Below are 27,747 nucleotides of genomic sequence, written 5' to 3' on the forward strand. Positions count from 1 at the left end.
CTCTCCCTATCTCTTCTTCAATCAGTGTTTATTAGTAGCCAAGTGAGGGCTGGGGGTGGGAGGGGAGGCAAAAATGAAATAGTAGAAAATGATGTCTTTTGATTGACTCATTTTTTCCTTTCAGAATTGTTCTGGGGGATGAGCTGGGAAATAGATCATCAATGGGCTGTCAGCTAGAAGGAGGACAGACATTTTGCCTAAGTGATCTAAGTGATTGATAGGAATTCAAACCATATTCTATCATCAGATTAAAAAGGTTATGTCAAAAAAGAGATAAGAGGACTGGCAGATGTGGGCTCTAGCCTCTCATGCCATATGATAACTCAGCTGTTTTGTGATGGAACAGTAGCCAAGACCATCTGGCCTCACCACAGGGAAAAACAAGGCTTTCTAACTTCCAGCTGTGAGTCAAAAGCTATGGGAAATCAAGGTAGAATTCCTTGTTTTGGGGTGAGATCTCGAGGGGTTTCTTCTGCCCCTGCCCGGGTAACTTGGGGGGAGGGCTACACGTAGTCATACTTGGAAGGATGAGACTGTCCCTCATCCTCTGTGCGGGCACCCCCATCATATATCTTCTTGTTTCTGGTGTTGGACTCAAAGCCAGTGCTGGCTTTGAAACCTCCAGGCCTGTAGGCGACGTTGTGGCCTGAGGCGTGGTAAGAGACGGCTTTGTAGCTGAAAGAAAAAGAAACACTCTATGACCAACTAGAGATGTATTTGGTAGCAGAACAAATTACCCATTTTCTCTAGGATGTCTGACTTCTAGCACTGAAAGTCCAGTGTCCCAGGAAACCCTTAGTCCTAGGTAAACTGAGACAGCTGCTGTTTTGGGCTTTGAGACACTGGCTTTTCAGCCTCTGCAGTGGAGCAGAATTTCTTGCTTCGTATTAGAGTTGGGGGTTAGTGACCAGGGAGTTCCATCTGTTCATTAATTCAGATGAAGCTGAACCAGAAACTATGTGCAGGGGAACATGGTTATGCCAAAGAATCATAGAATTTGTAAGCTGATCAGTACGTATGAGCAATCCATCTCTGCTAATCTGCTCAGTATGTGGATGAGGTAACAAAGGCTGAGAGAAGGCAGGTGACTGGCTAGAGGTCCCCGGACTGGTAAGCAGGAGAACCAGACGAAGCCAGGTCTCCCAATCCCAGTCCCAGTGAGAGAAGTACAATAGGTGTCCTCAGCAATAGTGTTACTAATGTTCTGAAACTGAAAATCTTTGGTGTAGGGGCCTGTCCTGTGCTTGGCAGGATGTTTAGCAGTATCCCTGGCCTCCACCTACCAGATTTCAGTATCACTCAACCCTCCACTCCAGAGCTGTAACAATCGAGAGTCTTTAGATGTTGCCAAATATCTCCTGGGGACCAGGGCAGGGGTAGGGGGTGGGGAGAGGTGGGGAGGTGGGTACAATCGCTCCCAGCTGAGAATCATGACTTATGGAGTACTGGAGTTGGGGGACAGCCTAGAGGGCTGTTTCATTTTTCCTTCAATAGCATCACTTCTAAATCTGCTCAGGCTGACATATTCCTGTTCTGTTCTTTAGGCTTCCCCATAAAAGATAAGGTTCATGATCCTTTTGTCAATAGCATTCTTCTGTATACATATGCTGATCGTTCTGGCTGCAAATGATATGTTAAAATGGACTTGGATCAAATATCTGATTACATTGGGATGGGGAGACTCACTTGGTTTCCTCGGGGGCCAGACCCCGGCAAGCGATGCACATCAGCACACCCCCAATCAGCGTGAGGCCTCCAGCAACCCACCCGACGAACAGAGCTGCACCAAAGGTGTACCTGGGTGGGGAGACAGTGGCTATGAATGTGGCTGACTCAACTGCCCAGGCTCTACCCTGTGAACCTGGCCATGCTCATCCTCTCTGTCCCCACTTTTGGATTCCACCTACTCCAGCCCACCCCTGAACACACAGTCCTTTGGGTCACACTGAATCAGGTGCTCTGAGATCAGAATTGGAACTGAAGCTACTCAGCAAAACAGTTGTGAGATTCTTATGCCCTTAACATCACTCAGGCATAGAATTCACTGTGAGTCTCTAATTTCAAACACCTCAGGAAAATTCTACTTCTTTCCTATTGGCAAAGGGAAGTGTCTTGAAGGTTTGGTAAGAGAAGTTTGAGCGATATGAGATCAGTCTCAAGTTATTATTTCAGAAGGAATTTTGGTGTCTTGAGTTCTTACTGTGGACCAAGAAGTTTTCATCATCTCTAACTCAAGTAACCCTGGTAACCATCCATGCCAGTAGGAGCATGGATGCTGTTTTTTGAAAGACCTAATGTGAAGAGACCATTCATTTCTTCATTCATTTCTTTACTTACTTGGTCAACAAGTATTTATTGATCTCCTACTGTGTGCCTCCTACTGCCTGGCACTGGAACAGAGGGATGAACAAGATAGATACCGACCATACCCTCATGCTGCTTCTGTTCCAGCCCACATTAAATTCTAACCTGTGGAGGTCTGACTGTAAAACTGGTGATTTTCCCCCTTGTCAATTATATCCAAACAGGATTATCTGAGAACAAAAATCTCTGAAGTTACCTGTCCAAGAGACATGGGCAGGTTCTAAGGAGATAATGTAAGAGGGCAATGGTGGGCATTAGCCCTGGGTCCCCGGTAGTGGGTGACTTTTCCAGGCAGGGGCACTGACACTAGGCATCCAGACACTGCAGACAAGGTAGGCTTTTCTAAGTAGGGTGACCAACCATCCTGATTTGCCCGTGACAGAGAAGTTTCCAAGGATCTGGGCCTATCAGGGCTAAAACTGGGTAAGTCCCAGGAAAACAGTGACAGACTTTACTTTCTTGGGCTCCAAAATCACTATGGACAGTGACTGTAGCCATGAAATTAAAAGATGCTTCCTCCTTGGAAGAAAAGCTATGACAAACCTAAACAGTGTATAAAAAGCAGAGATCTCTTGCTTTTTATAGCCTCTTGCATATAGCCTTGATTATATAGACCTCGCTGACAAAGGTCCATATAAAAGGCAGAGACCTCTTGCTTTTTATAACCTCTTGCATATAGCCTTGACTATATGGACCTACATGGTCCATATAGTCAAGGCTATGGTTTTTCCAGTAGTCATGTGAGAGTTGGACCATAAAGAAGGCTGAGTGCCTAAGAATTGATGCTTTTGAATTGTGGTGCTGGAGAAGACTCTTGAGGGTCCTTTGGGAAGCAAGGAGATCAAACCAGTCAATCCTAAAGGAAATCAACCCTGAATGTTCATTGGAAGGATTGATGCTGAAGCTGAAGTTCCAATACTTTGGCCACCTGATGCAAAGAGCTGATTGGTTGGAAAAGACCCTGATGCTGGGAAAGATTGAAGGCAGGAGAAGTGGGTGACAGAGGATGAGCTTGTTGGATGGCATCACTGACTTAATGGACTTGAGTTTGAGCAAGCTCTGGGAGATGGTGAAGGACAGGGAAGCCTGGCAAGCTGCAGTCCATGGGGTCGCAGAGAGTCAGATATGACTTAGTGACTGAACAACAAAAACAACCACCCAGGGAAACCAGGATGAGTTGATCAGCATGCTTCTTAGTTGTCCTTGTAGTCAAGAGACCATGGGAGGACTGTAAAGGAGGATGAGGGCACCTTATGGGGATCATATCTTTCCCATTCTCAAAACAACACAGGAACACACATGGTGAATGGAGTTCCAGGGAGCCAGAGAGTAATGGATTTATCACATGCTCACACTCATCTGTCTTCCATGATGGTGTTGCTGGAGAAGTACCAAGCATATCCACTCCAGAGATGATGGGTCACTTAGGTATAATATTTACATGACTCTCCTAGAAAAAGATCTTTCTCCTTCAGGAATTTGCTGCTGCTTCTTGCTATGAAATACATTCCTTTGAAGTGGCTAAATGAATACAGGTGTTGGAATTCCTCTTGCATCTCTGAAAAGTTCTACTCTGCTTGCAACACCAAATTACAGTGAGGTTTCATCTCCCTCTGTTAGGCTGTGACCCCCATGAGAACGAGGACTTTGTTATTATTCCAAGAACTCAGAATGATTCCTGGCCCACAGCAGGTGTTTGATACATTTGTAGAATGAATGAGCTAATGAATGAGCGAAAGAGCAGCCATACAAGGAAGAAACATCACTTTTTCACCTATATTACACCTCACTCATTTCTATTCTAGCTTTCCCCTGTCCCCAGCTGGGTTCCTGTCACTGACTGGAGATGTGGGGTGATGCTCATTTACATGCTTGGGTTAACAGTGCCTGTTTCATTGCCACCACAATGGGGCCTGTGTATGAGTGTTAGATAAATACTGTGAACTGTCGCTATATTTCAATGGAAATGTCAGATCAGCCTCAAGTCATATCACCAAGGATATTTCACTGAAATGAAGTTTATGAATTTACAGATCATTGTTGATTTATGATATGGCATGGTTGCCTCTGATAAATTTTTGCTATTTCAGGCGCTGACAGTCACATTAGGCATATGTGCTTAATCGGATTTTTACAACAATGTTCACTGAGAAATACTGAGTCTAGATTAGGGAGGTTACCTGGTCTGAACAGTCTGCACCATCCCCCCCATGCTGGTGTACATGCTGGCTGTGGACATCCAGAAGTTAGTAACCAGCATGTTGGCAAACACAGACACTCCAGCGATCGCACAGAGACCTGCAAGCAAAGAAGAAGAAAACTCTGGAGTCAGCTTTAAAGGGATCACATTGTTTGTGAGACAGTGTATGCTTACATGAGTTTAGATGGGCAGGTTACAGAATACTCCATTCCTATACCAGAATGGTCAATTCAAGCACTGATTACTGAATTCTCACTATGAGTTGGACTGTCTCTTATCTCTACTTGTGGAAGGATGGGTGTGTGTGCAGAAAGAGATTTTCCATCTCAGGACAAGGGGTCAATAGTACAAATATTAATATTTGGGATCTGGTCCTCTGACAATGTCAAGGGCTCTTCCCTTATAATCATTTTTTAAAGTCTCAACAGAATCATGCCTTTAGGGATAGAGTCACGTGACTACCTTAGAGTTGAGAATCTCCTATAATGAGGCGAGGCTGGCAGCTAAGAGGGATCTTAGCACTTGCGGTAATTCTGTAGAGTGTAATTGAGACTTAATTTCAGATCTTGAAGCCCAGTGTGTAAAGCTTTTACCCATGTTCAGACTATGCCCAGCAGGGAGAAGCTGTGTTTTCTCTGCCAGAATGATTTTGCTTTGACATTCCCAGATGTGCATCTGAGAGAGGGATCCCCAGGCTCCTTGTTTACCTGCGATGATGAACATGATCCCGGAGGTGAGTGTCATTTTGGCTTTGGCAGAGTCATCCATGTTGCCAATACGGATGCACTTTAGGGCAAAGACTGCCACCAGGAGGCCAATGACGCTCAGGACGATGCCCACAATCATCAGGGCTCGCACGGCCTGCAGCATGGCTGTGGGACAAGGGACAGAACACAGCAGACAGATAAGACCACCTCAGCCAGATTGATCAGGCTCTGATTTAATACAACAGAGAAACTACAGCCAACCAATACCAAACTTCTGAGAGGCAGAAAGTCCAGAAACTGTGAACCTTTTCATTGTTAGGAGATACAAAATTGTGGAAAGTGCAAAACCATCACTTAAACTCCCCTGATTGATGAAAAACACGCATGCAGATGTCTATAGAATGAGAAAACTATGGACTATTGGAGCAGGGAAGGTCAAGGGAATTTAGCTATTAAGAATATTAATTACTAATATTTCATCTCCTCATTTTAAAACCTGATAATCTGTGTTCCAAGAAGGGGAAATGCCTTGACTAAGGTGACATTAAATATTATCGATAGAAAAAAATTATTGATAGAGCTTATAGTAAAACTGGGTTGCTTTATCTTCCAATTCAAACATCTTTCTTCTCTAGTCTTTTCACAGGGGCTCAGTGCTTCATAGAGTTGTGTCCACTTCCAGAAAACTCAATTTAATTTATAGCCTATAATGAAGCAAAGTCACCAGATGATATACCAAGGGCACTGTATCATTGCCTCTTCCCAAAGGGACTATTAAGGTCATGGTGAGCTGTATTTGGGGCCTATATAAAAAGATGATTATATCAATCTCAGGTCTTTCAGCACAACCACAGTTTATCAGCAGTTCCCTTTCCAGGAATCAGTGGAAGTTTTTTGTCCTCTGGGGACTCTCTTGCAGTGACCTCCCCTCCAGACACTTCTAAAGTGGTTTCTAGTGCCTCCTTAAAGTGCAGTGAGTCTTAGCAACAGGTTTTTACTGAATGAACATCCCCCCGCCCCCCCATGACTAGACATAGGGATGACAATAATTAACAGGTCTCTGCCCTCATGGAGCTTATGCCAAAGTGGTGAAAGATGGTCATCAAACATGTTCACTACAAGCATAATGAACTTTATAAAAGGAAGACGAATGAGTTCTTGTGTTTTCTAGAGGGAAAGGCCACTAGGGTGGGTAATTCTGGTAGAACAGAACTGAAGAACCACATGAAGCAAAGCAGAGAGCTCTGTCCTATCCAAGTGGTCATAGCCAATTGCTACTTTTAATTGAACGCTATTAGAGACTTTTCAGACATTAAAAAACTGAGTCCATATTTAAAAAACCCTACAATGTAGGTAATATTATTTAAAGAAATCGAAACTCAGAGGTTAAATAACCTGCCCAGACACACATATCAAAGGAAAAGCAGAGCTGGGGGGCAAACCTGGAGCTGTCTCAAAATAGTTATTTTCCCATCACAGTACGTTGCTCTGAGGTACTTTATCCTGGAAAAACAGGCAGAGTTCTGGCTGCCAGCAAGGTACAGGGTTCTGTAAACTTCTAGAAGAATGTATCCTTCAAACTTGGAGACTCGGCCATAAAATGTCATCCTCTGAAATGGATGCTAAGAGTGTATAAAGGAATATTTTCCAAAAGTCATCTCAGGGAATTACCTGCCCCAGGAGAGTATTTATAAATGTGACTCTCAAGACCAGGAAGCCCTGGGAGAAATTCTTTCCAATCTCTTTGCAAAGATTTCCATCTCAAATATGGCCAATATCCATGGAACTGCTTGCTTATTCACTCTAAGATGTGTATCATGAAGCAATTTGTCATGATGGGAGAATTGGCAATCAATGAAAGATACTGAAAAGAGGAGAGGTACATCATGCAGAATTCATTAAAGAGCCTTCTGCTGTGTCTGAGGAATGGAGCCCTGGGAACTTTCTCACCAGGTAGGGAGACGATGGAAACCAGATTCTCTAGTTCTATGCCATTGACCTCCATTCCCTTGATTCTTCTCCTTAAGAAAACTCATGATTTTAACTTTGCTTCCTTGCTGGGAAGAGATTTCTATAGGGATCCATCATCAATCTTGGTCCTGTTAACAACTATATTCCCAGGGTAAATGTGTTGGTTTACAGTGTGGATCAATCCTCTAGGATCTGACCATTCACTCCTGGGAGAACTGATGAACATTGGCACCTTGGGCTTGCACCTTTCTGATGCTAGTGTCATGGTGACCTCAGGAAGCTGAAAAGAACTCATGAGGGTTTAAGAATAGCCTTTGGATCTACTCCTTAAGAGGGCTCTAGCATGTTACCTCTGTTTCCCAATGCCTTGCCCAATGGCTTTGTTGGCCTCGCACATACTGGGAACAAACACCCCATACATTCCCTCACTGGCAAATGCAAGCATGTGTCATCTACTCATGTATTCATTTACACCTTTGTGTATTCACTCAGCATGTTGATATACTATCATAGTCATATGTTAACAGATTCATGCACCCATCCATGAATGCATTCATTTATTCATCAATAATTTTTTAAGCTCAAATTCTCTGCCAAGCTCTTTCCCAGGTGCTGTATGAGGAATACAATTTCATGAGAAATAATCACTGTCTTCAAGCAGTTTACAGGCTGGGAAGATTATATTTCCATTGGAAATACTGAACCTTAAATGTCTTTTCACCTTGGAAGTACCTTGGCTAAGAAATCATAATGGAACCACTTTCTAACTTTACTCATTGTGTGTTTCTAGTTCTCTTTCACACAGACACAGACACATAGACACACACACACACAATTAAGCTTCAAAACTGTGGTTCAAGAAGGTTAGTTCAGGAGAGGACATTTGTGGGGAATCCCCAGACTTCAGGAAATATCCTTAGGGCTCTTCTGTTTTTGGATGTTGCTACCAGAAAACCAGACATATGAGAGGAGGAAGAGACTTTGACTTTCCTTCTATCTTGTCCCCATGGGCCTTTTATGAACTTCAAATATACTCAAAAGCCTATTTGAAGTTGTAATAACTGCTCTTGTTTGGATACCTTAAACCTTAAACCATTCAGAGAACAAAATCTTTTTTCCATTTTGGGAAGCACCTGGCAAGGCATCTGGTTTTAAAACAACCAAAACTCAATCAACCAACTAACCAACCAACCAACGAACCAGACAATATTAACAAAGTAGAATAAGGAATGTCCCTTTCTCATTCTATGAACATAATATTTATCCTGAGCAGGGATGGTGTCGCTGAATCTCTTTCAATTGAGTGGTTCTAGTATTTAGTCTTGAAAATGTATCACATATGCGCTGTGACTGTTGCTGTGGCTGAGATATGTGGTCTACCCCGGCCTTGTTAGACTAGAAGGGATGGTGATGCTGGCTGGTGGGAGGTATTAATAAAAGCTCTGGTCTTGCCTAATGTGGACAGCAGCTGCTGCTCTGTGTGTTACAGGAGCCCTTGGGTACCGGAGCCCCAGTCAGCCTGTTTTGGCCAGCCTTTGCCTCAGGCTCTCAGATGCCCTCTTGCCTCTGCTGGGTCAAGTTAAGGTCAGAAATAAGACCTTATTTCTTTTCTGCTTGCTCTTGATTTCTGGATTTCTGATCAACACTGGTACCTGCTTTGAATCAGGTCCACCATGACTTTGAGCTCCCTTTTATATTTAGAATCTCCTTCTATGGATAGGATTAGCTTACTCCTACCACTTATATTTTGTGGAACCACTGTCAGAGCCAAAACTCTGAACCTGGATGGATGAATTAAGCTCCTTGCTTTGGAGACCCCTTGGGGAGGGGTTCTTCTGAGGGTGGGGGCTGTGATGGGGGCAGTTGCCAGAGTGAGGGACAATGTTCTTTACTACTCACTGCTAGATGCCCTCTGTTTAGTAATGACCATGGAGGAACACGTTGGTGACCGGAACTTCCTTTCCATCTGGAAGACTCTACCATTCAGGAGTCTAATCCTTCTTCTTAGATACACAACCAGAGAAATGGTTCCCAAAGGAGGTACATTTCTCTTTTAGCTACTCTGTGTTTTATTTGATATTATGAGCAAGAGGCATAGGCTTATCAGCTGATAACAGGTGAGTCAACTGGCTCTGTAGACTGATTCCCTGACTAAAGCCGTGACTATAGCATTCTTTCCAATGAACAAAGACATATTATCAGAGCTGAAGGGTGGGGAGGATTCAGAGCTGACAGAAGCAAACAAAAAAATGGGAACTGAATGTTCCTTCCCTGTTGCTATATATCTTATTCTCCCAAAGTAGCTATGAACTGACAGGCAAGGTGTTTTTGGACATGGTTCCCAATCCCGGCTGTACCTTAGCATCTCCTAGGGAAACTTTTAGATAAATATTTATGCTTTGCCCTGATCCCTAGGAACTTTCATTTAATCGTTCAGTGACATAAAGCTGCAAGGAATAATCTGGGGGCTTAATAATCAAGAGGGCTTAGGAGGAGGTGCTCAGAATGGGGAGTTGAGAGGAAAGAGTTTCTAGCAGCTGATATCATTGAGCTGGCTGGAGGGTGGGGGTGGGGCTGAGGAAACAGCAAGTCACTAAGTGCCAAAGCTTGGACATGGAGTCTTTGTTGGGATGGGGATGGGAGATGACTCATATCTTCATGCATAGCTTGGCCTTAGATTGGAGGCAGGTAGGTCTGGTAGAAGAGTCCAAAGAGGGGGATCCCAGAAGAAGGAAATCTGAGGTCAGACCTTAGAGGAAAGGCCTTCAGAACAAGGTGGGAGGGCCTCGATTCTCCAGAGATCCTGGGGAACCCATATGGAGGTCCTATGCATCTCATGAGATCCCACAGACTTCATGATACCAAGTGAGTGTCGTTAGGCAAGTCTTTTAACCTCACAGAAGCCAAGTCTCCCCAACTCTGGAGTGGGATAGAGAGATTTCTTGCAAAGAAATGTTGTGAAGATCAGATGCTCTTTGGTCCCAGCATAGAACTAAGTCAGGATCTGTAAGATTCAGTTTCTTCCCCTTCCCTAAAGAGAAGCTATTTTTCCATAGAGAACAAAGCAGTAGTTACCAGTGGGGACTGACGAGGGGTAATACAGGGGTAGAGGAGTGGAAGATGTAAATAGGCTACCAGGATGTCGGGTACAACACGAGGAATGTAGCCAACACTCAGTAATAACTGTAAATGGGAAGTAATCTTTAACAATTGTATAAAAATTAATTGAAAATAAGACAATTGAAAAAAGTAGTTATCTCTCTCCAACTCTACATGACTTTGGCTTGTACTAACCGTGTACAAACCTGAATCCTTTCATTTGATAAAATACAGTTGAGGATTTGAAAAAGCCACGTGTGAGAGAGCATGAAGGGCAGGAGTGGAAGAAGATTTGAGAAGAGGAGGAACAGAAAGGCCTGGACCAACGTAGGGAGGAGATCAGGGAAAGTGGGCTTAGGATCTGGTGGGCAGTGAGCAGGCTGATGCAGCGTAGGTGGGTTCTGTCCTATTGCCTTTTCAACTCTAAGGTGGGCTCCAACTACATAACTCTGACCATGTATGTTCCCACAAAGAAATGATGCCCCACTACTGACCAGTTCAGGCTAGAGTGTGATGCCCCTGCTGTCAAATTAACAACCTTGGGACTTCTTTGGTGCTTCAGGGGCTAAGACTCCATGCTCCCAATGCAGGGGCCCAGGTTCGATCCCTGGTCAGGAATTAGATATGATATATTCTAATTAGATATTGTATGTTCTACATTTGGAATTAGATACCAATTTTCAATGAAGATTGAAGATCCCAGGGGCTTCCCAGGTGGTACAAGTGGTAAAGAACTTGCCTGCCAATGCAGGAGATACAAGAGACATGCGTTCGATCCTGGGTCCAGAAGATCCCCTGGAGAAGGGAATGGCAACCCACTCCAATATTCTTGCCTGGAGAATCCTATGGACAGAGGAACCTGGGGGGTTACAGTCCATAGGGTTCCAAAGAGTCGGACACGACTGAAGTGACTTAGCACACGTTTCTCTGGCATATGTGTTGCAACTAAGAGTTTGCATGCTGCAACTAAAGATCCTGCAAGCTGCAGTGAAGATTGAAGATTCCAAGTACTGCAGCTAAGACCCAGTGCAGCCAAGTAAATAAATAAACATTAAAAAAAAACCCATAGTAACAACCTCTACAACCACAAGCTGAGGAGGCGTCCTGATTCCTGAATCTACATAGCTTTGAGAAAAAAGAAGTCAGAGCAACAGCCTCCTTTTTACACTCAAGGTACCTTTTACTCTCTTGAGATTTGTAGATGTGTTCTCAGTTCCTTGTGGAATCTCCTTCAGATGTGCCATAATGTGTACACATCAGATATTTGTCCACATACTTAAAAAATCATGTTTGTGCTAAAATATGTCTCTTTTTTGAAGGAAGGGAAAGCAGCTTAACCCAAATCCAAGCGGTTCCTCCAGATCTCATTTCAATTTTACAACTAACTTATACTAGCTCTACCTTTCAGGGTCAATTTCTTCCACTGGACATTGAGGAAAGACAAGCTGGTTTCACAGCATCAGGAGCGCTAGACTTTATGTGAAACATTAGCTAGTAGTAAGAGGAAATAAACAAGATAGCTCCTTTTGAAAGGATACATAAGAGCAGTTTCATATTTTTTCCTTATGGATTTCAGATCTTGTGACACTGTTCTCTGGGTTAAATATGGTTTCCTTAAACATCCCCATTGCTGTGTGTGTCAATATGATTGACAGGTTGATAGGAAACTCCCTAGTGCTCCGGTGGCTGTTGTTTTTGCACATTGAGGTGGTAAAGGGGAAGTTGTGTGAAAAAAATCAAGACCTTCAATGCCTGTGATGGTGCTGAGAATAAGTGAAGAGCTCAGAGCACAAGGGGATGGGGGAGGGGGTGGAAAGGAGAAAAAAAGGACCCTAAATAAATCTTTACTTTAGATATTTAGATTCATAAAAGGCATCTGATGTTGGAGAAGAAAAAAAACTGGAAGATCAATATCCTAACTGAGAGCTTTGGGCAGTGTAGACATGACAGTAATGATTTAGTGATGCCAAGAGCCAGATCTTGTAGAGACTTTTCACAAGATCCAGTGGTTAAGACTCAGCACTTTAAATGAAAGCAGGGAGAGCTCAATCTCTGGTTGGGCAGCTAAGATCTCTGGATGCCACAAGGTAAGGCCAAAAAAATAAAAAGAGCCAGATAATGGGTCACAGAGCACGTTTACACAAATGACTTCCTGTGAGGCATTCAGACCTAAAGAAAGCCAGGTCAAGAGGGGTAGGTGGCCAAGCTATGCCCTGGATCCCAATTCATCTGCTCCTAACCACAGGATCCTGCTACAGCAGCAAATTCAGTTCAAATATTTGCAAACATGTTAGAGAAAACATCACTTGACTCTGATACCATCATGGAGGCCAGAAATGAGTTTGCCAGGCTTTTGCCTCCTCTCCATCCTGTCCATTGACAGCCCTTTGCTTTTTCCTGCCACAGTCTCCAGTCTTCAGGGAGGGGAAATGGGAATTAGTATTTTTATAAGTATCTTTATACTTAATATTCTTGATTGTGCATTGTTAATGAAATTACTATCAATGGGTCAGAGTGCCAATGCACCCTCTACTCTTATGTGCTCAAGCCTAGACCAATCCTTTCAACCGTAAGGAAGCCCCTTCTAGCTGCAATGAGTGTGGGCAGGGAAAAGACACAACTTGGAAGTCTTTCAGCATGTGTTCATAGCCTACTTCTGCCATCCTCTATCCGTGGGAACTTGGGCATGTTACCTTGCCATGCTCTCTGAGCCATAGTTTTTACTTTTGTAAAAATAAAGCTAATACATATTTCCTTGTATTACTGTGAAGATTAAACTGGAGTTTCTGTGCAGTCCAATAAACCACAGCTGTTTTTATTTCTGGGCACTGTCTTTGGAGAATTGCACGCTACATTGGTTGTTTGGAATCCAGTGCAGAGAATCCTGGGCTATAAACTATACAGCACTGGGAATATACAGGTAAACAGTCCTGTACCACCACCATTTACCTCATTCACTTCTCTGTAGGTATAGTACAGCTAGATGAATGGAATTAAGTTATTCTATGGCTGTCAGTTCCAACTAAATGTGATACAGTTTTATCAGATAAATGAAAAAGTGAGATTTTTGCAAGTAAAGAGCAAAGAAGAATTGAATAATTGGTAGTGGTGATTGTGATGATTAAAGCATGCCTTTATAGCACTTAAAGGCTTACTTGTCTGCAGGAGGATAATATTCCTCCCTGAGTTTCAGGTCAAAATTAAGCTCTCTGCAACCTTCCATTTTTACCTCCAGGCATTCCTCCCAGCTCCTCTGCTTCAGGTATCTCTTCCCAAGGCCTTTTGTTATGCTCAAGATTATGTTTTCAGCAACTGTTTCTGGTGGCTCCATCCTCTCTAGGAGCTGGGTCCTGGCTGGTTCATGTTAATCCTTTCAACCCCCTTGGGAGCCCCATAAGTATCCACAAGCCATCCTCTGGCCTCCTCTGGCTTCTTCATTGCCTTATGATCCTGCCTGTAGCTTTTGAGTTTTTTCTCTAGTCTTTTCCTCTTAATAATCCTCCCACTCTTCCCTTACCTCAGTCAGTCAGCCACATCTTAAGTCATCAAACAAATAATCGTATTTCAAGATGCCAATTTGCATTGTAGTCATTCCTGCTGCATTGAGGACTGGCTACTCTTAAATCCACACTCTTCTCCATGGCCACACATGATTAGTGATTTAAAGTATCTCTTTTCCCACAAACTCAGTCCCAGGAAATGGCTATTGTGGCTTTTGGTGGGATGCAGTTCTGACGCAGGCAGGCAGGGCAGGGGTTCCCTCTGTGAAGGAAGAAGCATGGGCTGGGGGCAGCAGGCTGGTAAGAGATGGGTCATGGAAGGAAGATGAGTAATGCTGGAGGTGTGTGTCAGGCTGTCACAACCTAGTTAAGCTGAGAGTGAGGGACCGTGGAAGGTGTTTGGGCCTTGAAATATCCAGGAAGAGGAGAGCAGAGAACTGGAAGCTGGTGACTGAAAGATTCTGCCTGACCTTCTGCCATCGTCAAAAGAGCAAACATTCTAAGGAATAAAGGATAGAAACTGGAATGCGAGAGGTTAAGAGTGAGGAGGGAGGGAGGGATGGGAGAAAAACTTTGTTTTTAGTTTGATTGTCAGTGAGCTAGGGAGAGAGAGAACTTGACAACACTCTGAATCAGGAAGGTTTTCCAGGAAAAGATGATATAAGCGTAAGTGAGGAGGAAAGATGAAAGAGGCAAGAAGGGGAGGGGCTGATCAGCAGGGTGGCCACACAAGAGGGTGCCGGGCCCTCAGAGCCCTGGTGGAGAGGCTGGTCTTGGACAGGTGGGAGGGAGGGAATCTTGTTCTGCAGAGTAGACTGTTGATGGGTGATGAAGAGAGATTCTGAGAGGACTTAGGGATGATGGGATCCCTCAGTAGAACAGGAAAAACAATGAGGGTGGGAGCAATGAGATCTGACCATGTTGGAGAGTGGGGCTATTTGGGATCCTCATGTGTGGAAAGATACAAAATGAGCCAGAGATTGATAATGTGTGATGGGGTCCTGGGAAGAGCTAATTGAGCTGAAGTCATGGAATGTCATGCCTTAATTTTGAATACAAGGTCATTCTTACTCTTTTATTTAATAGTTAAAATTGGGTGTAGCTAGAAACTCAACTAGAGAAGGCAATGGCAACCCACTCCAGTACCCTTGCCTGGAAAATCTCATGGACAGAGGAGCCTGGTAGCTGCAGTTCATGGGGTCGCTAAGAGTTGGACACGACTGAACGACTTCACTTTCATTTTTGCACGTCATGCATTGGAGAAGGACATGGCAACCCACTCTAGTGTTCTTGCCTTAAGAATCCCAGGGACAGGGGAGCCTGGTGGGCTGCCATCTATGGGGTCGCACAGAGTCAGACACGACTGAAGCAACTTAGCAGCAGCAGCAGCAGCAACTCAACAATCCATGGTCTTGCATCTCCTCCTTTCTGACATTTGCCCTGTAGCATCAGCAACTCTCTGGGGCTTCCTTCCCTCCAGCCAGCCTCCCTTACTGCTTTAATCAGATCTCAGTCAGTGATCAGTCTGTTTCACAATACAAGTGGCTTCTAAAGATGGAATAAACACCCCAGTTCTACTCTGACATCCACTTTCTATTTCTTTCTGCAAATGGAGATAATTGAGTTGCTTTCCACAATTCAATTTCAAGGGCTTCACAGGCCTTGCAGTTTCCTGCAAATTTATCCCCATCTACCTGTCCACGAGGTATTTGTTTCAGAGAGGCAAAACCTAGCCCTGTTTTCCTTTCTTCATCAAACTCACATCAGGGCCACTCCTTGGGGCCACTGATTAGTCTAACCTTTTATTTCCTTCTTTGCTTTTTTTCTTTAAATCAAGTAGAGGTCCCATAATATCTAGAATGCAAAGTTCCTATGATTCCTATTTGAACTAGTTATCTATTGAAACGAGGATTTAGCTGATATCATTTCCAGGGGTGAAAGGATGTCATTTATAATTATATTTATATTCTGAGACCATTATAATTATTATAGTTTTGTAATTATATTTTGACATGCATTGTTTTTTAAGAGTGCACACCAGAATCTCTCAACACAAATGCAGAGAAAGGATATTTGTAACTTAAAGGCGATATATACTTTCTAGCACTGACTGAGACTCTGACTTCTCAAAGGAAAAATTAACCAAATTGGTAATGAAATTATATTAACTTCTGATAAACTTTTTCAATGATAAGAAAATATTCACCATCCTACCTAGCCCTAGGTATGTGCAGGCAAGAGCAAGTCACACACACATACCTGCACACGATTACTTTTCTCCTTGAGAAATATTGTCTCTTCTAGCATCAGGAGCCTGCCTTCGCCATAGCCCCCTTGTTCTCATGACCCGCTTCCTCACTGGCGATTCCTTTGAGTGTAAAATCTTGGATGTTCTCCCCTAGGTCTACATAGCCCTTTTTGACACGGGGCCAACTTCTCCTCTTACACGTCTGATGGGAGCCAGTGCTGTGACAGTCCTGCCCTGCGCCCAACTCCAAGGTCCCTCCTGGCTGCGGTGAAAGCCGCAGCCGGCTCCCGGCCTCACCTGTGCCCACGCCTACCTGGCAGGCCCAGGATGGTGAGGTAGGGCCGGCACTCGGTGAAGCCTGAGCTCTGCTGCACGCAACTGCGCCAGAGCCCTTCGTACTGGAACACGGCGGTGACCGGGCTGTCGTATAGGTCCTGGGTGCTCCACATGTCCATCTCGGTGGCAACGATGCAGCCGGCCAGGCCCAGGATGGACAGCAGGAAGCCCACCACTTGGCATCTGGTGGTGGACATGGCCCGGCTCGCCGTCCTCCCGCCCAGCTGCCGCCTTTTTCCCTGCCGTGCTCCCGGGGAGCTGCTCTGATCAGATGGTTTTCCTCGGCCCTCTGTGTTTGTTCACAGTGTTTTCCTTAGATAGTTCAGTTTCACTCTTGGTTCAAGGACATTATTTTTTCATTTGTTAGAGAAGCAGCCCCAAGAGGCACTTGTCTGGGGAGCGGCACAGGCCCGGTTGGTTTGAGGGCGCGGCAGTCTGAGTGGACCCCCGCCCCAGCCCGGCTCGGGGTCGGCCCCGAGGGAAGAAGCGCAGCTAAGACTCGCGTCCTTCCACCCCCGACCACACACACAAGCCTTCCGTGAGGCCCTGTTCATCACCGGAAACCAGTTTGACTGACCTCACTTAAAAAACACGGCTCCAGAAGTCTCCGTCTCACCCCAGACATTTTCTCTTCACAACTCGTAAACCACCATTACATTGACATCTTTCCATTTTGATCTTACAGAAATGGTAGAGCAGGTATTAATTATTCCCCACCCATAGTTTTGGGGGGCGGGGGTGGTGAGTCAAGCAAGGTACAAAGAGGTTAAGGTACTTGCCCCGGTGCCTTGCACCACAGCTGCTTAATTTAAAAGATGGCAAAGGTGGAAGTCCCATCTCAACTTCTAGTCTGGGACTGTTTCTCTGTTTCCATATGGAGTGACTGGGGCAGGCAGAGTTGTCCCCACTCTTGAGAACAGGCAGCCATATCTTACAGCTATACTCTGGGTCTGCAGGAATTGGATCTGGGATGGGAAGAAGCAGGGCGTTGTGTTCACGGACATCTCACCCTTTCACGCGCAGGAACCATATGAAGACCACGTGGCAAGCAGACACAAAAGTTCCACAAAAGGCCATGAGGAGGAAACAGGCAGGCTGGACCAGAGACCCTGACCTGGTTACTGGTTACTGAGAGGCCATCTGCTCCTGACCCTGTGCCTAACATGCTGTGTGCTGGGCGACTGGGGCAAATGGTTCCACTTATGTGGGTCACAGTGTTTTCATCTGTAACGTGGACAGGGTAAGCCGAAACACTTCAGAGCCCTTTCAGGTGTCATACACTGTTCTCTTCTACATTTTGCAGAACAATCTTTACTACAGTTGGTCAAAATGTCAGGAATCACCAAAACAGAGACTTGGCCAGCGATCAGAGAGTGTGTTTTGTCTACATAATTTGATTTTAGAATCACATTAGAGAATTGATGGACCTGCTACTTCCTGTGGGTAGTATGTGTCTGGCGTCTGAATTCAGACACATTTTAGCGAGACGTTCCATGAATCTGGATGTCAAGGCCCTGATACACACCCACGCACACCTATACCCCAATCTCTAGCCTATACATGTTCTCCAGGAAACAAGCCTGTGCATCTGAACGTTTCAATGTTATCTTGGGTGCACCTAGTCACCACTCCCATGGCTTTATTCCCAGCAAACACAGAAAGTAAATATGCAAGGTCTCCCCTCTGATTTGAATGGAGGCAACACTCCCCTAAACTGCACACCTTGCTTTAGGTTCTGTGATCAGGGTTTGCACGGTAAGAAGAATGAACCAGAAAACCCCAAAGAAGAGAGTATGCAAGAGTTATACGACTTAGGTGAAGTCCTGTTGGTGGCTCTGTAACTCCTGAACTGAGCTATAAGGCCAAGTCTAAAAGGTGGGGAGGGGGCAGCTAGAAGTGACCCTGGTCTCTGCTGGTTGACGGGGATCGACCAATTAGATTGGAAAATGTTGTAATAATTCAGGAATGATTCTGCCACTGTTTCTGTGGACAGAGCTCATTTCACTCTTATTTCAATTAAAAGTTAGGATTTTTATTCACAAAGCTTTATAAGAGCTTGGTTTCCAGTTGTTCATTTTATGACATTTGTTTACACCCTCACCCCCATCATTGGCCACCCAAATGTAGATTGAAAATGGCAAAATTAAAAAGAAAAGGTTATAGTTACCTAGTCTCATTCATGACAGTTTTCCCTCTCATTTTCCTATGAAAATGTTTTTATGCAAAATTTCAAGACAGAATAAAAAGATATTCAGGTAACAATGAATTAAGCTTTCTTTCTTTGAAATGGTGACAGTGACTTTATATTTTTGGAAAAAAGAAAAGTTAGTTTTAAAGGATAAAGTAAAGCGCCCTCTACTTAGGCAGAATATTAAATGAATAGAGAGGGATTCTAAGTGTACACACTTTAAAAAAATATGAAATAAGTATACGTTTCTGTGTGTGCAAGCTCAGTCGTGTCCAACTCTTTGTGACTCCATGGCTTCTTTGTCCATGGAATTTTCCAGCCAAGAATTCTGGAGTGGGTTGACAAGTATTAACATGCTTTAAAACATGTGGAAGATGGGATATTTCACTTCCTGGTGAGTTTTCTGTGCTCTAGAATGAGTGGACTGCTGCTTTAGCAGTCACTGCTAAAGAGTAACTGGGGGTCCACAGAGGAACATCTGGCTTCCTTGTTTATGGCAATGGGCTTTGTTAAAATATATTAAATGTATCTCTAATGATAATGACAGTTCATGGTCTGATTATAAGAGTATATAATAATAATGATAACAATCCATGATCTCATTGTGTTTAACAATAATGGGTCTGTTTCAACTTTGTTTAATCACTTTTACAATGAAGCAAAAAATTTTGCTGACTTCTTGAGGGGAATCCTCCCTATATTCAACTTTAAATATGGTGTTACCATTTCAGGTTGTACATTTTCAGGAGTTTATGTTATTTTACTGATATTGGAGAAAACATTTCCCCTAACTTTTCTTTATGTTGTTATAGGAATATTAATACAACAATATCTATGCTAATTAGGCAATATGGCAGTCAAATATCAACATAAAATATTATAGCTAGGAATATGGGAGGAGTTAAATTAGTATTGTTAGCAAGACAAATGATTGATATATCCATTGATTCTTTTCTTTTAAAATATTAACACACTTTATAGTCTTAACTTCTGACTCTCCATTTTGGTGCTCATAATAGAAAATTTAGAAGCAGAAAAATGTTAACAAATCTTACTCATAATTTTAAACCTTAGACAAAATATCTGGCATACTTTCTTTTTAATCTATTCTCTGTATATATTTTTTACATAATTAAGAGATCAAACATCAATTTAATGTTTTTCTCTTTTCACTTAACTGCATACATATACAATTAAAGTACTTTGTAAACATTGTTTAATATATTTAATCTTAAATATTTAATCTATGAGTATGTTAGTATTTCATTATATAGAAATGCTGGACCTCCTTGGTGGCTCAGACAGTAAAGAATCCGCCTTCAGTGCAGGAAATCGTAGTTTGATCCCTGGGTCAGGAAGATCCCCTGGAGAAGTGAATGGCTACTCACTCCCAGTATTCTTGCCTGGAGAATTCCATTGACAGAGTAGCCTGATGGGCTACAGTCCATGGGATCACAAAGAGTCGGACACAACTGGGCGACTAACACTTTCACTTTCATATAGAAGTGCAACTGTTCACCAAAACAACATCTATTCTTAAGATAATTAGACTTTACCCCTCCCCCAGTTTTTTGTTTGTATGAAAAACAATGTTAATGATGAGCATTTTTCACATGACTCTTTTTCCAGTATTTCTGATTACTCTTTTAGGACAGATTCCTAAGAGAGGAATTAAGACGTCAAAGGGTATGAGGCTTTAAAAAAAATCTTAAAAAAATTTTTTTTTTATGTAGAGGCAGACTTTTTTTCTATGAATTTTATTCCTAGTAAACAGCATTTGAAGCATCAACAGCATTTGAAAGATCTTGCCTCACTGAAACCCTTACCTGCTTTGCAAATTTGTTGTTATACATGATCACATGTTTAAATTTGCACTACTTTGATTATTAATGAGTTTGAAACTAATTTTTAAACAAATATTTGTGGAGTGTTTGTTTTTCTTTTTCATGAATTATCACTTCTTTCTCATATATTTACTGGAATTTGGCATTTTGTAATGCTTTGTAAAACCTCCTCTACCTATATTGAATTCACATATATGTCTTCCTAATTTTAAACTTTGCTCCATTGACCTGTGTCTATCTTTGGGACAAAGCACACTTTTAATTATCACAGCTTTAGAATTTGGTTGAATATCTGGCAGAGTTAATGCTGTACTTTTATATTAATATTATCCTTAAAAAACATTTAAAAATTAATTTCATCTGCTTCTTCCTATAGATAACCACTTTACCATGCTCCCAAGGGAAAACTCTCACTAGCATTTTGATTAGAATTCTTGTAATATTATTCTTACAGGCTTAGGCTCTGCAAAAAATCTGCCTGGGTTTGAATTCTCAACTGCCGCTTACTATCACAGTGTCACTGGGAAAGTTCTATAGCCCTTTTGTGCTTCAGTTTCCTCATCTATAAAATGGAGATAATAGCAATACTTACCTCATAGAGTTGTTGTGAAAATTAAAGTAAGTATAAGGTAATTTATGTAAATTTATATAGTCACACAAATTAGATTTAAAATATAAATTAACATATGCTAATTTCTTGAACCAATGCCTAGGGCAGAGTAAGGTCTCAATATGTTTTATTATTATTATAATACAATTAATTAAATATATTATTTATTATACATTAATTAGGAAGAAATTCACATTTTTATAATATCCCTATCTAGGATCCTGTAGTTTATATTCCTTTTTAATTGATGTTTAAATTTTCCTTAGTAAACTTCCTTTTTCAGTTTTATTCTTGCCTAACATTTAAAGGTATTATTCCTAAGTGTTTAACACATAACACTGCATTGTGTTGCCTCACAAAGATATTTAAGTTATTTTACTTCTCTTAATACATTACACTCTCTTATGCCACTGTGTCTTTTCCAGTAATATTTCTCTCTTTCTGAAAAACTCTTTACCTCTTTGTCTTTGATGGCTCAGAGGGTAAAGGGCCTGTCTGCAATGCAGGAGAGCCGGGTTTGATCCCTGGGTCAGGAAGATCCCCTGGAGAAGGAAATGGCAACCCACTCCAGTACTATTGCCTGGAAAATCCCATGGATAGAGGAGCCTGGTAAGCTACAGTGCATGGGGTCACAAAGAGTCGAACACGACTGAGTGACTTCACTCACTTCACATACATGTCATAACTAAGTAACTCAGCTCAGCTGTCATTTCCTTTGGGAAGTCTTCCCTTCCCTCGTGTCTACATCCTGTACCATATGAGGCACTGACTATGCTTTATAACAGTGGTACTTAACTGGGGCCACTCGCCCCCAGGGGATATATGACAAGTCTGAAGACATTTTTGTGTTTCAACTAGGGAGGGAAAGGTGCTGCTACTCCCATCTAGTGGGTGGAGGCCAGGGATGCTGCTAAATATTCTGTAATGTGGAGAACAGCACCCTACAATTGGAATTATATGGCTTAAAGTATTAATAATGCCTAGGTTGAGAGACTTTGCATTGCAATGGTTTGTTTGTCCTCTGTCTCTCTTTTAGATTTGTGAGCCTTTCCCCATGTGCAGACAGCTTGGGACGTAGTAGATACTCAACAAATGTTTGTTGAATGCATAAATATTCTTTCTAGTGCCATGATTTCTGTGTTATTGAGTTTAAATTTTTTTTACTTTTATTTTTTTGTGTGTGTTACAGTTATTTCCTTATTACTTCTGTGTATATGGGAAGACCAAAGGCTATACTTTTCCTTCCTGTCCCTGCCAAGAGGGGACTTTGTCTAAACTTGATCAGTCCAGGATAGGGTGGCTACCAGTTTTGGTTTTAGTGAAATGACTCTGTCTGGGAAGGTTGACTGTCAGTCCAGTACCTCGCGTTTCTCTGGAGGGTTTGTTGTGCTTGACTTCTTCCCTCTGAGCCTAAGTATCTGTGTTTGCATTCTGGGGAGTGTGTAGCTTCTCCATGGAAATTAAAAAATTCTGTGCTTTTATTTCAATGACAATGTAAAAAGTTAAAGCAAATATGTTCCAGACCCTCAGGCTGGCCACTTATGTCTAGGTTTACGTTGGCATATATGATCATGTTTATACCAGGAGTCAGTGAAGTGAAAGCCTTAACTGATCCATGAACAAAGGGTTCATTCCAGCTCAAATAGAAATGGAGTCAGGGGAATTTATCCCCCCTGTGGCACTGGTACTATGACTCAGACACCTGTGCCCTGGTGGTCAATTCTGCAGGAGCATCACCAATAAGTGCTGCACGTCCTGTTTTGCACAAACCTGATTGCAACAATTAGTGGTGGGTGGCACAGTGGTAAAGAATCTGCCTGCCAATCCAGGAGACGTAGGAGATTTGGGTTTGATCCCTGGGTTGGGGAGATCCCCTGGAGTATGAAATAGCAACCCACTCCCTGGTGGCTCAGATGGTAAAAAATCTGCCTTCAAAGCAGGACACCTGTGTTCGATCCCCAGGTTGGGAAAATCTCCTGGAGAAGGGAATGGCAACCCACTCCAGTATTCTTTCCTGGGAAATTCCATGGACTGAGGAGCCTGGATTGCTACAATCCATGGGGTCACAGAGTCGGACACGACTGAGCACACATACTTGCAAATACACAGCAGAGAACTTTTCCTCCCCAGATCCTAGTAATAATCAGGTCAATAGTCTTAGAGCCACATTTCAGAAGCACCGCATCCCAACCTCACCTCAAATGAACAAAATCATTGCAAAAAGCATCACATCACAGATGCCTCATCACCGCAGATAAGAGAGGACAATGCCCCGATGAAGTGGTGGCTAAGGGTGAGTGATGTGAGTACCCTGAATTTATTAATACCACTTTGTAAAACAAACTCATGTGAATAGAGACTATGCATTAATAATACTAAAGTCAAAGGTTTGAGAAAAGTGAAATGCAAAATTGAACTGTATCTTTGTCCTATTAAACTCCAAGTAAAAACCAATAATATCCCTAACACCAAGTGGATTTTGACATTTGGGTTTATTTAGTGGTATTTAATTACAACTGCAAATGTGGTTTTAGTTCCTTGTATAAAATTTATGTGCATTAGGAATTTAAATCTATTGTTATACATGTCCATGTTAAAGCGACATAAAATGAGTATAATTGAAATAAATATTGAAGGGCTACAAGAACTTTTTTCTTTTAAAATGGATTTCTACAAAATTCTTTTTGAAAAATACTTCTCTGAACTATCTAGTGGCAGGATCTTCACATATAACACACACAAAGGTTCTAAGAGAAGGCCCTAAAACAGTTTCAGTCCGGCCCCAGTTTAGCTCTGTGAATGTGGGCAAGTCACTTTGCCTCTCTGAGTCTCCATGTCTTGACCTGCAAAATAAACATGGGTGACGGGGGTGTTGACAGCTGTTGCTACTCTAGGACGCCCCCAAGACTGCAGCCTCAGTCTTAGGTAAGAGGTGAGGCTAGGAAGTTGCTTTTGTACTGGGGATTTCTGCTTTGTGTCTGAGAGCCGTGGGGCTCCCTGTGAGGGCTGGGAGCTGGGACTTGGGTGCAGGTAGGACCTGAGCCCTAGCTCTATCTGCATGTGACCTTGGGCAAGTTACCCCAGTTCAGCTTCCTTGTTTCTAAAAGGGTGGTAATGATAGCATCAAGTTCATGGATGGGGTGGCTTATAGAGATTACACAAAGTACTTCAAGGCAATTGTTGGCTCAAGTGGTAATGCCTGGTCTGCCATTGTTGTTTGCAATTTATGAAGCTGTGTGACCCTTCAGGTGTCACTTGGGTGCTCTGCCTCAGTCTGACTCTCCTTCAGGGCCTCTAGCTCTGTGTGGACCCAGGCCCATGAACTGAGGTCTCTGAGAGACCAGGGGCATTTTGCATTTGAGTTGAGCGTGAATTCCAAGGGCAGATGGTTAGACCTGGAGCTCAGGAGGGGTCAGCAGGACATAGAGACATGGGAGTGGCTCACCTTTCTCCAGTCCCTGGAGGAGGGAGATCCCACTGAATCGGCCACTGGTCCCCCAGGGATCTGGCTTATGTTCTCGTTTGAATACAGGCCATTCTTCTCTTAGCCTGGCATTCAGTGCTCTCCACCATCATCTCCATATAAATCCTCTTTTCCTACCAAGGTCATTCCTCCATTTCCTCCCGAGTAAGCCTCAGGTGGAAACAACCTTTAACACCTTCATGCCTTTGCCCATGCTGTTTTTCCTGCTATGATGCTGCACCTCTAACTCGTAACTACCTTTCAAGGGTCACTTGTGAGATTTCCTTTCCAGTGGGTCTCTTCCTGAACAAGTCATCTTTCTCTCATCTCCTGCAGCACTAGCCCTCTATTTTCCTTACTTGTCACCTTATCATACCACCCTTGTGTGCACTTTCACATTTTGGGGATGCCAGGCCCACAGAATCCTGAGGCTGTTCTGAGCTCTCCAGCCCCAAATGTGGAATGTATGAAAGACCAAATCTGTGAGACAGTCTTCACCTTGTACCTTCTATGTGGGCCTAAGTCTTGGCTCTGCAACCTAATGGGAAATTCCTGGAGGAGAAATTCCTGATCCTCCTTACTGTGCCCACCTTACATCATTGTCTCTCTCCAGACTTTGATGAATATATTTGAAAGGAAAAAAGAACTAAGAAATAAAAATAAGTGTATTTATTGTCTTACTCTGATACCTGAGTGAAAGACACTTTTAACAGTCTCTGCTCTTGAGGCTTGAAGTTTTCTTTGTTAACATGACCCATCTGTGAAGCAAACAAATCCTTATGAAACTAACAGGCCAGCCTGCACATCACAGCTGTCACTCTTTTGCCCTGCATGGCTGAGCGCACTTTCTATAAGGTTCCTCTGTGCAGAGAGAACTCAGAAGCTGGTTCCATGTGATCAATACATTTTGCAGGTCAGGAGACGCAGAGAAGGGGCAGACCCATCTGGTGTCCCCCAGAGAAACATAGCACCCAGTTGTTTTCCTCTGCCCACTTTATTTTGCTGCTCTGTGTATAGATGCCCTGGAACCTGGGACCAGGCGCAGAGGGCTGGAGATGGAACTCCATTCAGGAGATTCACCATCCCCAACTCAGGGAGGAGGATCTGGGATTAAAGGAAGGAAGTGGCTATGACCTGGGCCTCCTGAGTCCTGAGCCTGTGGGTGATTGAGACTTTTGTGCAGTAGAGTTATTTTTAAAATGTGCCGGTTAGGTACCACCTAGTTAGGGATACAGGAGCCCTACCAGCTCCAAGAAGCTCCTGTCCCTAAATTTCCTGCACTTCCTGTTCCCACCTCAGTGGTGGGGATTGTTGCTCCTCCCTCCCCAGTGGTCCCTTGGCGGTGCCTCAGGTAGAGGTGGCTGTATCCTGTTCAGCTCTGTCTGCCCCCACATCTTGTCAGATACCAGTCCTTACCTGGCAGCCCCAGCAGGGTGAAGTACCCCCGGCACTCGGTGAAGCCAGAGCTCTCTCGGACACAGGAGCGCCACAGCCCTTGGTAGTTGAATACAGCTGTCACCGGGTTGTTGTACAGATCCTGGGTGCTCCACTGGTCCATGCAGGTGGCGGCGATGACGCCTGCAATCCCAAGCAGTGAAACCACAAACCCCAAGCCCTGGCAGGCGGTCACAGACATGGTGGTGTGCAGGGCTGACACAGAGTACCACCCGATAGGGGGACAGTCAAGTTCTGAGGGTGCTGGGTGTCGGTATGGAGCTTTCTTAGAGAGGCTGGCACACACGTCACCATGCACCATGTAAGGAGGCGGGGACTCAACAGTGCCACCTGGGCTTGCCCTGTGCCTTTATCTTCCCAAGTGAGATAATTTCCACAACATGGTACCAAGAGCCATTTGTCTTCCACCATATGTACACTCTGCTCACTGTTTACCTTTTGAGGGAGTTTCTTTCCTGATTAGCCAGGCTCCCCTCTGTGGGGGATAAAGCAGGAGCAGAGGGCACTGCCTGTAGGTCCCAGCAGGTTGGCTGAGTAGGGCTCCCAGTGGCTAAGCCACACAATACTTGGAGATGCCAAAGGAATGGATTTATATCTGAATCACTTTGCTGTACAGCAGTAATTAACACAACATTGTAAATCAGCTCTATATCAAATAAAACAGTGATTAGAGATGAAATGGCTTTATTCGTGGGGCTCTCCCAAGGTACTACTGCTGCTTTACTTAAAAACCTAGGTAAGGCAGATTATGAGGCAGCATGAAATACAGCTGATTCTTCTTAATCACTGTTATTACATTTTATACAGTTGCCAGGAACACTGAATTAGCGAATATGGAATCATTGCCCCCTGAGGGAATACAGAGTTCAGTTACTGTGAGCCTCAGGTCACATTTTATCAATTGGTCAATACATAACTTTGTTTTATGTGGGTTTCTGCTTAAAGACGTCTTATTTAATGTACATTGTTGGTTCATTAACATTGAACTCGTGACCAACAGCACTAGAACTCACGCCTGAACAAAGCTCATCTAATATATCCTTTTCTCTGTAAAACACACCGCAGTCTTCTTGCGCATAGGAGCCCTAGCCAGCACTTTAGTAAGTGCTGTTTGGGCCATTTTAAAGAAAGAAATCACCAACAAAACCCACAAAGATATGAATAATATGGCACTCAAAATACTGTAAGAAGGGCATTTGTTTATGGGAGGAGGTGAAACAGGAAGGCAGACTGTCGTCTTGTTCCACCTCACCTAGGAACAATACACATCCCACCACCCACATTTTCTGCCCTGTGCATACATACATGTCCAGTGATGACTGAGGAAGCACCTTGAACACTGATTAAAATACATTTTAGGGAGCAGGTGAATTGGCCAGTATGAATCTGCAAAGAATCAAATATAGTTACTTGATGGAACTGGGTAGTGAATGTGGTCAAGCTATTTGCAGCTTCTGTGGCACTGACCCTGCCTTCAGCCCAGAGACCACAGGAGAAGGAAGATGGCAGAGGAAAGTAACAGGAAGGCACTGGGCTCTGGGACCAACAGCCTGGGTTCATCCTCGTGGCATGCTGACTAGCTGTTAGAGGCAACAGCTATATCACTTCACCTCTCTGATCCTCATTGTGTTCATCTGTAAAATCACATAATAATGGTGATTATCTCCCTGGGTTGATTGTAGCTTAAATGTGGAACTCTAAACTCAGAAAACAGCAAATAATAGGAGAGCAGACTGATGGCAATATAATAAAAAGCTTTAGT

At 43.3% G+C, this 27,747-nt stretch overlaps 1 protein-coding gene across 2 annotated transcripts; it reads right to left on the minus strand.

Annotated features, from left to right (window-relative positions):
- Positions 1-503: 503 nt before the first annotated feature.
- Positions 504-26,166, minus strand: CLDN18 (claudin 18). 2 transcript variants are annotated; one of them, XM_068986237.1, is made up of 5 exons: positions 25,947-26,166; positions 5,272-5,436; positions 4,545-4,662; positions 1,687-1,797; positions 504-675 (listed from the first exon to the last, which is right to left on the minus strand). In XM_068986237.1, exons 1-5 carry the CDS (start codon positions 26,164-26,166, stop codon positions 504-506), a joined length of 786 nt encoding a protein of 261 aa, XP_068842338.1. The 2 variants fall into 2 exon arrangements, with proteins under 2 accessions (XP_068842338.1, XP_068842329.1); XM_068986228.1 differs by lacking the exon at positions 25,947-26,166 and adding an exon at positions 16,403-16,622.
- Between the last annotated feature and the right edge of the window lie 1,581 nt (positions 26,167-27,747).

The sequence above is a fragment of the Capricornis sumatraensis genome, chromosome 1 (assembly GCF_032405125.1).
Source record: "Capricornis sumatraensis isolate serow.1 chromosome 1, serow.2, whole genome shotgun sequence".
Lineage (NCBI taxonomy): Eukaryota > Metazoa > Chordata > Mammalia > Artiodactyla > Bovidae > Capricornis > Capricornis sumatraensis.

Excerpts from the sequence above, each read along its gene's own strand:
- CLDN18 (XM_068986237.1), bottom strand. The coding sequence starts at position 26,166 with ATGTCTGTGACCGCCTGCCAGGGCTTGGGGTTTGTGGTTTCACTGCTT. Across the intron at positions 5,437-25,946 it reads CACCCTGCTGGGGCTGCCAG|CCATGCTGCAGGCCGTGCGA; the intron begins GTAAGGACTGGT and ends CTTGTCCCACAG. Across the intron at positions 4,663-5,271 it reads GATCATGTTCATCATCGCAG|GTCTCTGTGCGATCGCTGGA; the intron begins GTAAACAAGGAG and ends CTTTGCTTGCAG.